At 41.9% G+C, this 17,101-nt stretch overlaps 1 protein-coding gene across 3 annotated transcripts in view; it reads right to left on the reverse strand.

Moving 5' to 3' along the window:
• Nucleotides 1-3,979: 3,979 nt before the first annotated feature.
• The window catches only part of eif4g1a (eukaryotic translation initiation factor 4 gamma, 1a), a 44,565-nt gene continuing 31,443 nt past the window's right edge, over nt 3,980-17,101 (reverse strand). For all 3 annotated transcript variants that reach the window (XM_054756746.1, XM_054756736.1, XM_054756727.1), the window contains 20 exons: nt 16,037-16,226; nt 12,897-13,030; nt 12,009-12,128; nt 11,507-11,911; nt 11,260-11,406; nt 10,936-11,172; nt 10,436-10,540; nt 9,312-9,590; nt 9,071-9,185; nt 8,907-9,003; nt 8,521-8,792; nt 8,232-8,350; nt 7,988-8,160; nt 7,779-7,904; nt 7,486-7,567; nt 7,313-7,411; nt 6,956-7,096; nt 6,810-6,891; nt 5,734-5,871; nt 3,980-5,134 (listed from right to left, as the gene is read on the reverse strand). In XM_054756746.1, coding sequence (XP_054612721.1) covers nt 4,953-5,134; nt 5,734-5,871; nt 6,810-6,891; nt 6,956-7,096; nt 7,313-7,411; nt 7,486-7,567; nt 7,779-7,904; nt 7,988-8,160; nt 8,232-8,350; nt 8,521-8,792; nt 8,907-9,003; nt 9,071-9,185; nt 9,312-9,590; nt 10,436-10,540; nt 10,936-11,172; nt 11,260-11,406; nt 11,507-11,911; nt 12,009-12,128; nt 12,897-13,030; nt 16,037-16,226 — 3,243 coding nt within the window. In that variant the 3' untranslated portion in view covers nt 3,980-4,952. The remainder of the gene's footprint in view (nt 5,135-5,733; nt 5,872-6,809; nt 6,892-6,955; nt 7,097-7,312; nt 7,412-7,485; nt 7,568-7,778; nt 7,905-7,987; nt 8,161-8,231; nt 8,351-8,520; nt 8,793-8,906; nt 9,004-9,070; nt 9,186-9,311; nt 9,591-10,435; nt 10,541-10,935; nt 11,173-11,259; nt 11,407-11,506; nt 11,912-12,008; nt 12,129-12,896; nt 13,031-16,036; nt 16,227-17,101) is intronic.

Genomic DNA, 17,101 nt, shown 5'->3' on the forward strand with positions numbered 1-17,101 from the left:
TCCTCTCCTGTACCCCCCTACCTCCCCCCCCCGTCCCCCGCCCCTTCTTACCATCCAAATGCACCCACAAGAGGGTGTGATCAGCATAGGACATGACATAAGAGCTGATTGGATGTCAATGCAAGTGCTATGATCTTCTGGGGAAGCAACGTCATCGCTGTCCGCTCCCCTTTTTCACCATAAATAGCATTTTGCTAAACTCAATTAAAATGTTTGACATTGGATTCACCGCCAAAAATGTTTTCATATATTGACAGTCACTCTGTAAGCGCGTTCGTTTGACATGAAATTTCTCACACGTCCAGCTTAATGCACGCTACAGAAAATAAACAATGTTAGACCATCGAAGTTCACCATCGAGGCACCTTTAAACTAACCAAAAGTATAATAAAAATGTAAAAGTATTATAAAAATGTAATACATACACTTCTTCCGCTATTGAATGAGGAAAGAATGTCCAAACTTTTGACTGGTAGTGTATTTTTAACTTTCATCGCATGAAATCTTCTAACAACTATGGACCTAAACATGTATACATATACATATGGTGTTGTGAAAAAGTGTTCACCCCGTTACAGATTTCTTTTTTTTTTTTTTTGCACGTTTGTCGCACTTACAGTAAATGTTTCAGATCATCAAACAAATTTAAGTATTAGTCAATTGAGATTATGAGATCTATCAGTCTGGAAAATGTTATAAAGCCATTTCTAAAGCTTTGGGACTCCAGCAAACCACAGTGAGAGCCATTATACACAAATGGTGAAAGCATGGAACAGTGGTGAACTTTCCCAGGAGTGGCCAGCCAACCGAAATTACCCCAAGAGCAGAGCGACTCATCCAAGATGTCACAAAAGATCCCGCAACAACATCCAAAGTACTGCAGGCCTCATTTGCCTCAGTTAAGTTCAGTGTTCATGACTCCATCATAAGAAGGACACTGGGCAAAAACGGCCTGCGTGGCTGAGTTCCAAGACGAAAATCACTGCTAAAGAAAAAGAACATTAAGGCTTGTCTCAATTTTGCCAGAAAACATCTTGATGATCCCCAAGACCTTTGGTAAAAATACTCTGTGGTCTGATGACACAAAAGTTTTACTTTTTGGAATGTGTCTCCCCCATTACATCAGGCGTATCAGTAACGCCATATTTCAGAAAAAGAACAACATACCAACAGTAAAATATGGTAGTGGTAGTGTGATGGCCTGGGGCTGTTTTGCTGCTTTAGGACCTTTAAGACTTGCTGTGATAAATGGAACCATGAATTCTGATGTCTATCAAAAAATCCTGAAGGAGAATGTCCACCATGAAAAACAAAATGAAGACTTTGGAGTGGCCTAGTCAAAGTCCTGACCTGAATCCTATTCAGATGCTGTGGCATGACCTTTTAAAGGTGCTTCATGCTGGAAAACCCTCCAATGTGGCTGAATTACAAAAATTCTGCAAAGATGAGTGGGCAAAAATTCCTCCACAGCTGTAAGAGACTCTTTGCAAGTTATCGCAAATGCTTGATTGCAGTTGTTGATGCTAAGGGTGGCCCAACCACTTATTAGGTTTAGGGGGCAATCACTTTTTCACACAGGTCCATGTAGATTTTAATTTTTTTCCTCCCTTAATAAGAACAGAGATTCATTTAATTAGTGTGTTGTTTGTGTTCAGTTGTGTTGTCATTGACTAATATTTAAATTTGTTTGATGATATGAAACATTTAAGTGTGAAAGTGTGACAAACATGCAAAAAAAAAAAAAAATCAGGAATGGGGCAAACACATTTTCAGACCACTATGTTACGTATATACATACAATCCTGATCAACATTTTAAGACCAGTTGAAAAATTGCAAGAACTTGCATTTTGCACTGTGTGATCTTAAGGAGGTTCTAAGTAGAGCTTCAGAGTGCAGAAAGAAGAAATGGGCATGAGAAAAAAATGTTTTTCAGTAAGTCATTTATAAACATTTGTTAATTTATTTGTAACATTTATTATATTATCATTAACATTTATTAACAACCATGAAACTGAAATAGGCTGCTCATCAGCTGCTCCTAAGTTTTCGTGCAAATTCCAAAGAGGCAATTTTGTGACGTTGAAGGAGACAACGCCTTTGAAGATGTTTTTTGTTCTTAAATGCCTTTGCTCGAAGATGCCGCCTGATTTTTATTGGACACCAGTGTCTAACTTCATCTGGGCCGAGGATGGTCCCGTGCCTCGATTGACAGGCAATCGGATAATCCGGCTCAGAGCCCGTGACATTTTTTTGGGTCTACCACTTGACTTGATCTTTGAAGAAGTTTCAAATGACTGTCTTACTGCGTCCAACCTCAGCAGCAATGGCACGCTGCGAGAGGCCGTGCTTATGCAGCTCCACAATTTGACGACGTTCAAAGAGAGAAAGCTTTTTTGCCTTTGCCATCAAGAGATTATGACAGTGTGAATACCTGGCAGAAAACTACATTGAATACACGCTGTGAATATAAGCTGTGGTCTTTTTGATGCCTATTTCAGTTTAATAAATATTTGCAATAAATTGCTTATTAAAAAAATGTTTTGTTTCATTTGTATTTCTTGCATTTTGAAGCTCTACTTAGAACCTCAAGATGCAATATACTGTACACACACACACACATAGAACCATAGATAATGGTTATAGATAATGGTTAGCAACGGAGATCAATGAGTTCATTAAAAGCTATGCAAGTTGTAACCTAAGGTCTAACAATAATGTAAATGTCTTTTTCCACCCCAACATTTAAAATGTTTTTTACACTTATTTAAAGAGAAAAAAAGACTAAAAGACTTACAATGGGGGGGGGACACACTAATAAAATAGAGACTTACAATGGGGGGGGAAAACACCCACTAAATATACAGCTGACTGGAAGTTTATGCAACTGCTATAATTTTCTGAAGATCCAACGTCATCAGAGTGCGATTATCACCCTTTTTACTACTACTACCCTTTTTATTACTACTTCATTAAAATGTTTGATGATCAAAAACACCCAACAATTACTTCATTAAAATATCTGACGATCAAAAAAAAAATCATAGGTCTTTCCTTCCTACAGCTGTCAGGCTTCATAACAAAAACTGCTCCAAAAATCCTGTACATTAACCGCGCAATAACCATGCAATAAATCTGTAGCTTAATTATGGTCAACACCCACGCCCTCTACAAGAAGGGCCAGAGTCGCCTCCACCTGCTGAGGAGACTGAGGTCCTTTGGTGTGTGCAGGACTCTTATACGGACCTTTTATGACTCTGTGGTGGCCTCAGCCATCTTCTATGCTGTGGGCTGCTGGAGAGGGGGCAGCACGGACAGGGACAGGAGCAGGATCAATAGGCTGATCAGGAGAGCGAGCTCTGTCCTGGACGGTCCTTTGGACTCCGTGGAGGAAGTGGGGGAGAGAAGGATGTTGGCTAAGCTGACATCCATCATGGACAACACCTCTCACCCGCTACATGACACTGTGGGTTCCCTTAGCAGCTCCTTCAGCAGCAGACTGTTACACCCACGGTGTAAGAAGGAGAGGTTCCGCAGGTCCTTCATACCGACCGCTGTCAGGCTCTACAACACCTGCACCACCTGAACCATGTTGTAGTCACTATGTATTCTTTACACTGTACTCTTTACTTGCGTATCTTGTTTGCTTGCTGCTGTAACAACTTAATTTCCCCGCTGTGGGATAAATAAAGTACATACAATCAACATGTACACAGCTGCATATAGTGTACGTCATTACTTAGTCTATATTACCTTGGATTTTTGCACTCTGCTATTGTGTGCACTTGTACTTTCGCTGCCCTTGTGGGACTAATAAAAGGCATATCTCAATAGGCCATGACAGTCTCTCATAGGTACGTTTGACTTCTCATAAGTTCCACTTACCGTTCACTTAAAAAAAGAAAATTCTTGAGACCATAAAAGTTTGCCAAAATTTAAATGGAAAGAATTGTAATGTTGCCACAAAAACACCTCTTCACTGCAACTTAGTAAGTCCTTTATTTGCAATGTTCCTCATCTTTCCAGTTTCCGATGCAAAAGAAGCCATAATTTCTTAAATAAAGAAAGCAAAAAAATATATTTACAATATTCCAATAAAACTAATAATCAAAAGATTATCTAAAGCACCTCTCTGCATCCGGACAACTGCATTATCTCCAAAATAACCACAAAAAAAAGTTTTTAATTAGTATATATTTACAGAATGCTCCAGAAAGGAGTTCCCACTTGACGTAGAAAAGATTTCCGGATATTTTCTGTTTTAACTTTATATAATTCATCAAGTCAATTTCTGTAGATTTCAAGTTTTAATGGCGATTGGGTCGTTAAGAGTCCTCCACAGCAGCGGTAACAACAAATAAGAGTCAGTCGGTGTGCTTCACCACTGGGGATGAAGAGGAGGGCTGAGAGGCTGCATTGAGATCACACCCTAGCAATCAAGGTCAAAAGGTCAGTCCACTGTGCTTTGTCCTCCCAGGAAGAGAAGCTGGACTTGAAACGCCACCCTTCAAAAAGGTAAACGCTCCTCGTCGGCCGTGACTTTTTCATCCATGATTAGAAACTTCAACACTTGAGTCATGCTGGTGACCCACAACAACATGGACTCATCTCAGATCAGGCAGATTAATGCGCAACCATTAAAAAAAACAGCCTGTCGGTCTGCGGTATGGAGGAAAAACATTTCAGTGATGTGGGAATCCTGCTAAATTACTTTTCAAGTTTATTACATCAGGACACTTGCTGTCGAAAGCAAGTGGGGAAACAATGAGTAAGTTAGAGAGGGAAGGGAGGAGAGAATTGATTGTTTTGAGTCCATCCCTCAAAGAAACAAAACAAAGATATTTATCCTCACTGAGGACTGATTTGAGTCTGCCTCTGGCAATATTGCCCTTGAATCTCCACACCGCCCTCTGCCCTTTCCAAAAGGGGGCAGCAGTGTTCAAGCTCCAAACTTCAGTCCTTGTCAGACTCTTCCTCTGCGTTGCGGAGCCAAATGAAGAAGGTGGTGACGGACTTCAAGGCCACGCCTTTGCCCGATTGCTCTGCGGAATCTTTGCTCGATTCCCACTTGTAAAAGGCCTCCTCTTTGATGATGTCATCATCATACAGCGCATCGAAGAACATGCGCAGCAGGTCTGTGGGGGGAGGGAAGACAAGAAGAGGTCCATGTGGACTTGCCGTTACTCAATAACATCGGTCCAAAAAGGTGCACTCACACTGTTCACAACTGATGCATTCAAGACTAGTGGGAAGTTGGAATTCGGAGCCCACCAGGTTGAATGCTAAAAATAAATAAATGGCTATAGACTTGAAAAGCTAGTACTCATGTGCGCCAGCAAGAGGTCCATGTGTGCCTGGAGTTACTCAAACAGCATTTCACCATAGGCACACTCACACAGCAGGTTTACTTGTGCCATCACTTCATAATACAACACCGAATTGTTGCAACTTTCGTTGTATTTCAATTATATCACGAATAAGTGCATGAGCCAGTGTGCAGTGACAACGAACGTGTACCAAGGTTTAGCCGCAAATCCGCGCAAAATGCCAACGGCTCAAACGTTGTATTCAAGACAGCTGTGAAGTTATAACTAACATTTGGAGAGCTGTAGTTTGAATGTCGAGAAAAAAAAGTATGCCTAATGAACACGATTTGTTAGCTTTGATTTGACTTCTATCATCAACATCTATTTCAAGCTCTTCTATTGGCGCTCATGAAATTGAGGAGACTCACTTGCAGGTTGCTCCATGTCCACCATCAGAGCCTGCAACGCGTAAAGCGCCTGCAGCTCTTTCTCCTCATCGCACAGGTAGTCCCGCAGCAGGTTGGCTTTCTGGTTGATCTGCCGTACGTCCACCTTGTATGGGTCACCTGGAAAACAGGACAACCATTAAACATGAACTTAAAAGAAACAGCAATACAATCTCTAAAATGATCAATTCAACCTCTATTTGTGCCCGCCATAGCTTCCTACAATTTAAAAGTTGTACACAAGACTCATATGTCAAAATCCAAACTAGCCCGTATATATCCAGAGGTGGATCCATGTTGTGATAAATGTAAGAAGGAGGATACCACACTTATTCACATGTTCTGGTCTTATTCACATGTTCTGGTCTGGAGAAGTATTGGAGGGAAGTCTTCCAGACACTTTCTGTAATTGTCAATCTTTCTTTGCAACCCAACCCTTTAATAGCACTGTTTGGCACTACAGGTGAACCCGACTTGCGTTTGACCCTCACACGACAACGAAGTTTGTCCTTTGCCTCCCTCTTGGCCAGACGGGCAATTCTGTTAAGGTGGACGCCCACCCACGCTCAGTGGCTGAGAGATGTCATGTCTTGTCTAAATTTGGAGAAAATTCATTATTCAATTTGTAATGCCAAAGAAAAATTCCAAAATGTCTGGGGACCTTTCTTAGTATATTTCTTTAAATTCAAGCTCCAACTTTAAATTTACCTGAGCTCCCCAATAGCTTTCCCTCTCTGGCCTATTTGCTGTCATCTGTTGTTTAACTCACTTATGTATTTGCTTTGGTTGTTTTGCATTTGGTTGTCTTACCAAACTCGGACCTCTGTCTCTCTGGGCTGTGTGTGGCTTACTTTGTGGGTGTTTTTTGTGTTGGGGTTTTTTGTTTGTTATGTTGCTGTTTGTTTTTTTTCTCTGTCTCTCGTTCTCTGTCTAAACTACCAGCAAACATTGTGTGCATTTGTTTTTTACTTTGTCAAAATTCAACAAAAATATTTCTGATAAAAAAAAAAAGAAACAGCAAAAATGTGATGCGTGCATGTCAAGAGAAGTTGTTTTACCTATAATGGCTGATTGGCACACGGCGGTCATCAGTGCACGCACAAACAGGTTAGAGGATCTCTGCTGCTCGTCAAGGTTGGCCTGAGAACAAGAGAAGTTAGGAGGGAAAGACAAAGCAGACGTCTAAAAGAAGAACAAGTGGCACCTCCACCCAGTCGCTGATGCGCTGGTTGTTGGCCTTTTCGCGAAGAAGGCGGTCCAGATCTTGCCTGAGCTCCTCCCCGCTCAGCAACTTCTTAGCGCTCTCTTTGGACTCCTCCTCCTCTCCTGTTGTGAACTCCACTTTCTAAAACAGTAACAAAAAAAAACAGTTTCCGTAATAAAAAATAAATAAAACTAAACCAGAAATCTCATGTAACGTCACATGTTGATGGCTAAAGTCCACGTTTTGGTTTGACTTTGAAGGTTGCACTGTAATGTTAAAAAATTAATACAAATATCAAAATAATCTTGACTTTGTTCTTTAGCTGATGTTTGGTTATTTAATCAGAGTTTAACAAACCTGCTCGGTGACAAACTTGTTGACGTCTTCATTCTTGGACAGGAAATCATTCCAATTAAGCCCTGCCTCTTTCCACATGGCACCGACCTTACTTCGAGTCTAGCGTTAATACAAAAGACAAATGAGTGCAGGGAAAACAAAATTTTCTCACAGATGCTATTGCAAGAACATACCATTCCTTTGCAGTGCATGTGGAGGATGTGCACGAGCAGCACGCCGGCCTTGCCTAGAGGCACGAGAGGCTTGGCGATCTCCCTGAGTGAGCAAAGAAGTCAGAATGAAGCGTTGCACTCTGTTTTTGTTTGTTCATAGTGTTACACTTGGAGAATGTTAACGCAACAGGGTGGATTTTCCATTCAGTGCAAAGGTTGTGGATTAAACAAATTTGACTGACAGTGTTAGTCAGCACAGTCCATTAAGTGGTTATATTGAAACCGAAAGTGCAACTAAGCAGTTCTTAGCTCACCTGAAGAGCTGCCCCATAGGGATGCCACCCTCAAGTAGCATCGGGGTGACGAGTTCAGCCAAGTACAGCCAGATGTGAGGTATGTCTATGGCCATGTCTTCAGCAATCTCCAGGATTTCTAAAAGCCTACAACGGCACAAACAAATCAGTCTGTCCGTTTTGCGTAAAATGGACAAGAATGTGTGGTTTTTAACGTTGCCGGGTTTTACCCTTTGAAATATTGCACAACGGGTAAAGTCCCGGCCTTGACGAGACTGTGCAACAATATGCCCAAGTGTTCCCGTGCACTGGTGCTGCGCTCGAGTGTCGACTCCACGCCCTTCCGCACAAACACGAAGAGCATGGCGGTACTGTTGAGCTCAGCCACACACTGGAGTGCCTCCTATAGCAACAAAGTACAGGTGTTGGTCTACAGGTAAATCTTTCTCCAAGCACGACGTGTCATGTTAGCACCTTCAAATCATTGATGTGGAGGTACTCTTCGATGATGGCGGCGGACGTCCTCTCCACCTCCTCTTCCGTCAAAGTGGGTTTAGGGAGAGAAGGAGGTGTAGGGGCACTCTCACGCTTCACTGCAGGAGGTAAAACAGGAGACTTTAGATTGATACTACATTAATCCTTTGCAGAAAATTACTTTGTTATAGCAGCAACATTTACAGACAGTACAGTAGTACTGCTACAAACACGCACAAAATGAAAGCAAATTGATTTGAACATACAACCAAAAATTCCATGTTAGTACCTGGGAGGTCTTTGCTTGGACCTCTGTCCCGACTTCCCCTGTCTCTGCTGCCCCGATCCCGGTCATCCGTCATGCTGGCCACACGGCGCACAGGCTCATTGGAGGCCCGGCTGTCCCCGCCCCTACCGCCGCGCTCCTCCGTTTCTCTGCTGAAGCTCCTTTTGGTAATTTGGCTCCGATTGCTTCTGTCGTCACGATCAAAGCGGTCAAAACGATCTCTGTCGCGGTCTGCTCTGTCTCTGTCACCACCTCGTTCACGGCTAGAGCTCGACCTAGCAGTGGAGGGACATCAAGGTCCATGTTTATCATGTTTCATCAAATTTAAGACCAGTGAGTCAATGAGCAAAAGTAATTTTTGAATACAAATGATTAAGAATGTTGCTGACCTCTGAGGAACTCTTCGATCAGAGTCTGAGGACAATGAGCTGGACTGCTGCAAGGCAAAGTAGCGGTTGACAGTGCTGGTAGCTGGGCGGCCAGGGTCTAAACAAGAAATGGACTAATTAGGAATCCTTACAGTTACAAGAGATGGTGTTTCAATGGTGTTTACCTTGGTCTGTACTTGGTTTGATTCCTGTTCCTCCGCTGCTGCCTTTGCCCCAGCTGCCCCATGTGCTTTTGCCCAGTGGGGCCAGTCGCTGATTGTTCAGATCTGTAGCATCAGCCTACAGGGAAGAAAGCAAGCAGGGTCATCAGGTGGATTAAAAAAAAAAAAAAAAAATACAAATGCTGGTTCTTAACGCCAAAGGACAGTGCAACAGAGGTTTTCAACAATAGCGTGTAGTTTTTACCTTTGTGATCTTGAGGCGATTTGTGTCAATAGGGCGATTTTTGGTGATGGCCACTGTCTTCCAGCCCTCATCCTGGGTCTGGCTGCCCCGGCCTCCTCCTGGTGTGTGAGGGCCTCGACCTCCAACGCCACTAGCCATCCTGCCTCCTCCCGCCTCCTTTTTGGACATGAGCTGCTGCTGGACTTTGATCTGTTCCCTGTGCTCTTCCATTTCTGCCTCCTTGTGGATCTGGTCGATGGTTTTAGGACCCTGGTCTCCTCTACGAGGCACCCAGTTACTCTGCAGCACAGGTTATAAAAAGCAGGAGTTGTTAACTCATTCAATATCAAAGACATACGTCTTTATAAACCCGAGCGCCCAATCACAACAACGTATTTATACATCTTTTATGTTTTTTTTGTGCAAGAGGCTGACTGAGGTGATGATGCAACTCCTCAAAGGATTACACTTCAGAGCAAGCTTAATGCCATAAAAAGGCCACTAGATGGCAGAAGTGCATTTAATAGGAACTGAGAAAGGAGACACATGACATGACAGGAAGAAAAGCCCTTGCATAAAAGCAGCTGTTACATTGTGTACAAAACGAAAAAAAAAAAAAAAAATGAAGAATTGTATGGAAACTTGCACACATAGTTCAGTTCCAACTCAAATTGTTCAGTAGTTAGTTATTTATTTTATTATTATATTTTTTTATTTTATTTTATTTTAGTTATACAAATAGTTATTTTGATGTAAAAAAAACCAACAAAACAAACAAAACCAAAAAAATGTGTTGTTTATGTTGTCGTATAGTTTAGATATTTGAGCTGTCGCAAAAGCAAAAAATATTTGTGTTAAAGTAAAAATTATGCTTGCAATGTAGCTCGTTTTCTCCCTTTTCTAGTCAGCAAATTATATTTTCCTGAAACTTACCTACGTTCTACTGCTGATTAGTAAAGAATGGAATTTATATAGCCATAGCACACAATATTCTGTGTGCTTTGAAAGATGAGTGAAAATTGCCTAAAATGGCTGGTACTGAAGGTTGTCTTGAAAAATGGCTGGGAATTAATGAGTTAAGATGTACTTTGCAAAAGCCTTCATTCTTCATGGCTAAGTGCTGTTCCATAAGGATGAACATTTACCTTTTTGAGGTCCAAGACGTCTTGCAGCATGAAACGGATTCTGGATGAGGTCTTTCTCTCTTTGATGATTTTATCCATTTGATTAAAATACTGATCCATGCGAGGCTGAAAGACAAAGACAACAATTAAGTAATTTAAGTTAACCAAATATCATACCACAATTGTTCTACTCAACAGGCAGCTTGCACATTATCATTAAAATTCGGATCCATGCGAGGATGGGAGACAAAGACAACAGTAAAGTCATTTAAGTTAACCAAATATCATATCACAAGTGTTCTACTGAACAGGCAACTTGCACATGATCATTGATCACTGATTGCACAGTGTGAAGGATAATCCTAAAAATGTTCCGTCAATACAATGTATGGTTAAAGAATGGCACGATATTTATAATTACTTAAAAGGGCTTTTGAGGAAGACTTTTGTGGGTATATACTGTAAATAAATGATGGCCTGTTTAAATATAAACACCCATGTTAGTGTATTTGTGTTGAAACCTTGGCTTTCTCAAAGTCCAGGTCTTTGCCAATGGTGGAGAGCAGCCTGCAGAGACACTCCAGAGACTCTTCATCATGATTTTTCAGTAGTTTCACAACACAGTCGTGCATGATGGCTTCCGTCAGCATCTTCAGCTTGAAGAGCTCTCCAATGAACTTGATGTTGCCCAATGAGCGGCGACGGGCCTTGTCTCTGGCGTCCACCCACTCCACACGCAGGCGTTCACGCTCTTCCTCCTGTGGTATGGCGCAAACGAGCCCAGGTCATCAGCACGACCATACAGTGAATAGAATGGTGAGGGCATATGTTATGATTTTTTTTACATCTTTGGCAGCCTCCATCTCCTTATGCTTTTTCTCCAAGTATTCATCATCATCCTGATCTTTCTCAAACTCCTTCTGGCATCGGTTGAGCAGCAGTTTGCGGAAGGTCACAATATAGCCTGGCTTGTCTGAGATAGGGACTTTTAACTGAAAGATTTTTTTTGAGTGATAACATTAATGGATTTGTATTCTGAATAAAACATGAGAAAGAAGTATCAAAGAACGGAACCACAAAACCCCAACTTACCCCCGAAAGGCAGCGGCACATGTTGGCGTAGGCCACAGAGAAGCTGGGCTCTGAGATGGCTTTCTCAAAGATGAGGTCAATAGCTCCCTTCAGCCGCTCCTCTGAGTCAATCGTCAGCTCGCTCACTTGTTTCATCAGTTCCTTAAACTTCTGTGGAGTCAGTTTGTTGAGGATACTGCGCAGACGTTTCAAGATTTCTTGCGTTTGGGCTTGCTCAGGAGACTCTTCCTCTGTGGTGGCTGCGGCAGGGTCCTCATCGCTGGGGCCCCTACTAGACTTTTTGCCCGACGGCTTCCAGGCTTTCTCGGCCTTATTGAGCTGCACGTCGTCATTAAGCGACATGCTGGTGATGATTTTACGGGGTTCTTTCCGCTGACCCTGCTGGGAACGCCGCGGCCCGGGTGGCTAATGAGGTGGAGAAGATATGGTATTCAATTTGAGTGGCTATAGAAGGTGAACACACCCCTCTAGAAAGAGTGAAATGTGTAAAAACAAAACTTACTGGTCCACGCGGTCCTCCTACTGATCTGCTCCCTAGGTTCCCCAGATATGACGGTGTAAAATCAGGGCCAACACTCATCATTCGAACTGGGTCAGCCGGTCGCAGTGGAGTCTTGTTCACCTGAAATGAAAAAAATCAAGTCACAACAACAAACAAATCGAGTCCATTAATCAAAAATAGAACAGACCATGCAGCATAAATTTTTCACAAAACATGTTATGTTATATGACTGAACAGCATTTGCTGTGATGTTGACACTGTATTATAATCCAAATCAATGTCCCCATAAATGCACACACCATAAAGGCCGTACATACTGTATAGGACACAAACAAAGTTAACACGATTACATCTGTACCCGTGGGCCGACTTTAACCTTCTTGCACGTTTAATTACTGCAAATCTCATTCATTGTGGGTCAGTTTGTTGATTTGCTCGACCAGTGGGGCAGCAGTGGCTCTGGAGGTAGAGCAGGTCATCCAGAAATCATCAAAATCGGTTGGCGGTTCGATCCTCGCTTCCTCCACCGAGCCACTGTCGTGTCCCTGGGCAAGACACTTCACCCACCTTGCCTGCAGTGCTGCCCACACTGATGTATGATTTAGAATGAATGTTTGGTGGTGGTCGGAGAGGCTGTAGGTGCGAATTGGTAGCCATGTTTCCGTCAGACTACACCAGGGCAGTTGTGCTTACAGATGTGAGTTACCACCACCAGTGTGTGACTGAGGAGTGAATGAATAATTCATTGTGAAGCGCTTTGAGTGCCTTGAAAAACACTATAAAATCTCATCTGTTATTATGTTATTTATTGTAGTTTTATTTATTACTATGTTTATTTTTTTATTATTAAGTGGCTGTAGTCCAGAAAAAAACCTGAAATGCACGCACCTTGTCCAGAACCACATCATTGATGACAGGCAGCCCCTCTGGTTTGTGCATGCTGGCATTGGAGAACTGGAAACGCAGTAGGAAGTCCCGGTCATAGCACTTTTTCTCTTCGGGGTTTAGCGGCTTCCATTGTTCTGAGAGATGAATGAATACAGATTAAATTTGACAGGGGAAATTGAAGTGCAATGTGTTCTGTGTCCTCTCGTCACACAAGTGCGACAGTGTACGGAGATGTAGTCACAGCTTGGCAGAGCACAAACTACAGTGTGAGCCTTGAATCCTGAATAAGACCTTGACTAGGACAAATATTTTTTGGAAGTGCGTGATGACTATTCAGTGGGTCTCTTTGTACTCAATGCTGATTTAAATCAGAAATGATTGTTGTTTTATAAGATGACAATATTTCAACATCTGGGGAGCTCTGTTTTTGCTTAAAATCCATAAACATTAAGTGTGTTTACATTCATGACCAGCCACAGAGTCATTCAGTAGTCCACTGGAACAATTACACACAACAGACACTCTTAAAAGAACTTTTGAGTATGGCGGTACAGGACAGTGTGTGATGCAAGTGTTTGCTTCTTCTCCAATACAAAATTATTTTATTCCATGCTATATGGGTATAACATTCACAAGTCATTCAATACCAAAAACACAGTTATGTTTTTAGAAACCCGAACGCCAGATTCCAACAACGTATTCATACATATTTTACGTTTATATTTGCTGATGTAACTCCTCACAATGGATTAGGCTTGAGAGCAATTTTAATGTCATAAAAGCGACCACAAGGTGGTTCAGCAGGGATCATGAGAGGAAGGAGAAACACAACAGGAAGAGGAAGCCCTTACATAAATGCAACTGTTACTTTGCCACACACAAAAAAATATTTTAATGCATGCAGATGCACACACACACAGTTCAGTTCCAACTCGCATAGTTCAACTCCAAGTGTGAAAATTGTAAATAGTTAATGATGTTATATTTGTAAATAAATTATTTGATGTAAAAAATAATAAAAAAAAATGTTATTTATGTTGTGGTATAGTTGTTTAGATATTTGAGCCGTCACAAAACCAAAAAATATGTGTCCAAGTCAAAGTTATGCTTGAAATGTATCTTCTCACAAAAAGCTTGTTTTCCCCCTTTCTAGTCGGCAACTGATATTTTCCTGAAACTTACCCATGTTCCACTGCTGATTCCTAAAAAATAGAAAAAGGTACTAAACTTTTTTTTTGATGAAAGACGTGCGTCTACTAATCTTTCTTTTTGTAGGTTCCATGTTTATATAGCCTTAGAACACAATATTTTGTGTGCCTTGAAAGATCAGTCAAAATCGTGCCAGTATATGCATTGTGCAAAACAACATCGGTTTGGCTAAGGACCCTCGAAAATGCCACCTACAAAGACACAGGCTTATAAAGCACAGTTAAAACCGCAAGCTATCAGTTAAGCGGAGGAACATGGGAATCGAGCAGCCGAAAGAGAATTCAAGATCAACAAAACGGCGCCATCTATCCATCTATCCAAGGACTACCGTGGCGCAGCAACTCCTACTGCAGTAAATAAACACATTCAACAAACACATCCAGCCCAACCACATCACCACCATGGACGATGTGCCGCTCACTTTCGACATCACGGTGAACCACACTGTAGAGAAAAAGGGGACCAGCACAGTAGCGATACACACAACGGGGCACGAGAAGTCGGCTTTTACTTTTGTGCTTGGTTGCATTGTAATGGACAGAAACTGCCACCTATGGTGATTTTTAAGAGGAAGACGCTGCCTAAAGAAAAGTTTCCAGCCGGAGTCATGGATGGACGAGGAGGAAATGGCTGAGTGTCTGAGTGACGTGTACGGAAAGAGACCGGATGTTTTTTGTTTTTTTTATCTGTTTTTGTCCCTGTTGATCTGTGTATCCATGTGCGCCCATCTCACAGCCGCTGTGCAGCAAATGAACTCGGAGCTTGCCATCATTCCAGGAGGCTTGGCGAAGGAACTCCAACCGCTGGACATCCGTGTGAACACGGCGTTTAAAGTGAAGTTGCGAGCGGCGTGGGAGCGATTGATAACAGATAGCGAACATAGCTTCACTAAGACTAGGAGGCAGCGCCGGGCCAGTTACACCACAATTTGTGAATGGATTGTGGATGCTTGGGTTAACGTGTCTGATGCACTGTTGTTCGAGCTTTCGCAAAAGCCGGCATCATTTCTGAGGAGCCGCACGGCAACGAGACTGACTGACAATGACGAGAGGGAACCTGGCGTGTTTGATGGAGAACTTGCCCCGCTGTTCATTTCGAATACAGAAGATAAGGACTTTGATGGATTTGTGGATGAGGATTGATCAAAAATAACGTGAGTACCTTCTTAAATACTTCAATAAAGTACAACCGAACTCAGTTTTGCTGCCGCTGCCTTTTTAAAATGATGATAGCATACATGCTAGCGTATGTTTTAGCGTGCATGCATGCTAGAGTATTGTAGCGTCGCTGGGAGTACATCCTGTTCTCCAGCGTACTTTGCGGTTATGTTTTGGTGCAAATGCTCTTAAAGTTACATGTTTGAGCTACATAGTTGTCAGTTATTGTTCTGCACAAATAACGGTAGTGTCTTGTCTGTTTGTCTATCTGCTGCGTTGCTGTGTTTTAGTTGTGCACCATGACTGAGACTGTTGTGTTGAGTGATGACCTTCCACGATTTCTAGTGGGTTTGATAAACTGTATGAGAGGTCTGTTCTTAATCTGTCCAAAGAAATAAAACACTATCACTTCCTCACTGACTCTTGAGTGCCGGTATGTTTGACTGCCTGCGCCCAATAATAAGGTGGTGCGCCTTGTACATGTGTTAAATACAGAAATAGCACCGCTAACTGAGACTGCGCCTTTTAATACAGTGCGCCTTATGGTCGCAAAAATACGGTAATAAACAGTGTGCCTGGGCTGTAACATTGCCAGTATTTCCAACATTGTGGTACATATAACCATAAATAAAGCACCAAAATACGAGAGGTAACCAAAAGAATTAAAAATGGTATGAAGAATGACTTACACCAAGTCTATGCCAGTACTTTAACAGTTAAACAAAACACCAACAGCTGACTGCACAAAAATAAACCTCAACAATCATAACATACCTTCCTTATACTGGTATTTATTCTCGTTGGAATCTGATTTGGGTTCTGGCCTGTCAGATTCTGCATTATGCTTGTCTTCCTTCTCCTCCCAGGTCTCATCTGCCACCTCTGCAGGAGGTTCAGCTGAAGCAACAGGGACAGGGTCGGCCTGAGTGGATGAGGGCTCAGAAGCAGGCTTGGCATCTTGCTCCTGGAGTGAACAAAACAAGTACCAGATAACAGAGTTTCTCCTCCAGAGAATCTAGTGTTTTAAAACAAAAATACACCGCCTGGCCAAAAAACCCCCCACAAAAACTGCATAAATAGATAAGATCCTCCCATCAAATAATTACTGCATGAGTGATGATTTTTCAGCTGGCAACAAGTTAATTTAGCCCTAACTGATGCGAGTAGCAAGTAGCTAGTTAAAACAATATCAAAAGACATCCTGCGGTCATGCCAAAAAATGTTTGTTTCAGAAAAGGGTAAATCATTGTAAGAAGACTGCTGAAATTAGGTATGTCCCGATCAGCATTTTTGGCCATTTTTGGAGAAAATGTCTTTAGCAAGTAACAGAAGTAAACACAATAACACATTTTCATAAAGCTTAGTCATAATTTCCTAGTATTGTTCTAGTATTGTTGTAAATCCCATTGAATAAAACTTCAACCTCACTTTAATATTTTAGAATATAGTCAAAATCACACATGGACTTGGTGCAGTATTGTAAAATGTAATGACAGTAAAGACATGGGGCAAAAGTCAGAGTGCCATATATCCGTGGTGAAACTAACAGTTGTTGGGTTTTGTTTTAAATCACATTGCGGTAAGGCAGTGTCAGCAATATAGTGTCATGATGGCATGACATAGTGTGGATCCATGCATTCTAAACGACAAAAAACCTCCACATTCTCCACTACTGAGATGGGCTGCTTGTCTGAAGCAATAAACTGAATTACATTTTCAGTGATTGGCTGTGCATTTTGCTCTTGTTGTACAGCACTACTAGGCTTGTTATTATTATGGTTCATAGTTCATGGTTTTAATTCATCCTGAACATGCATATGAGTCAAACAGTAGCACATC

This window comes from Dunckerocampus dactyliophorus, chromosome 2 (genome assembly GCF_027744805.1).
Source record: "Dunckerocampus dactyliophorus isolate RoL2022-P2 chromosome 2, RoL_Ddac_1.1, whole genome shotgun sequence".
Classification (NCBI taxonomy): Eukaryota; Metazoa; Chordata; class Actinopteri; order Syngnathiformes; family Syngnathidae; genus Dunckerocampus; species Dunckerocampus dactyliophorus.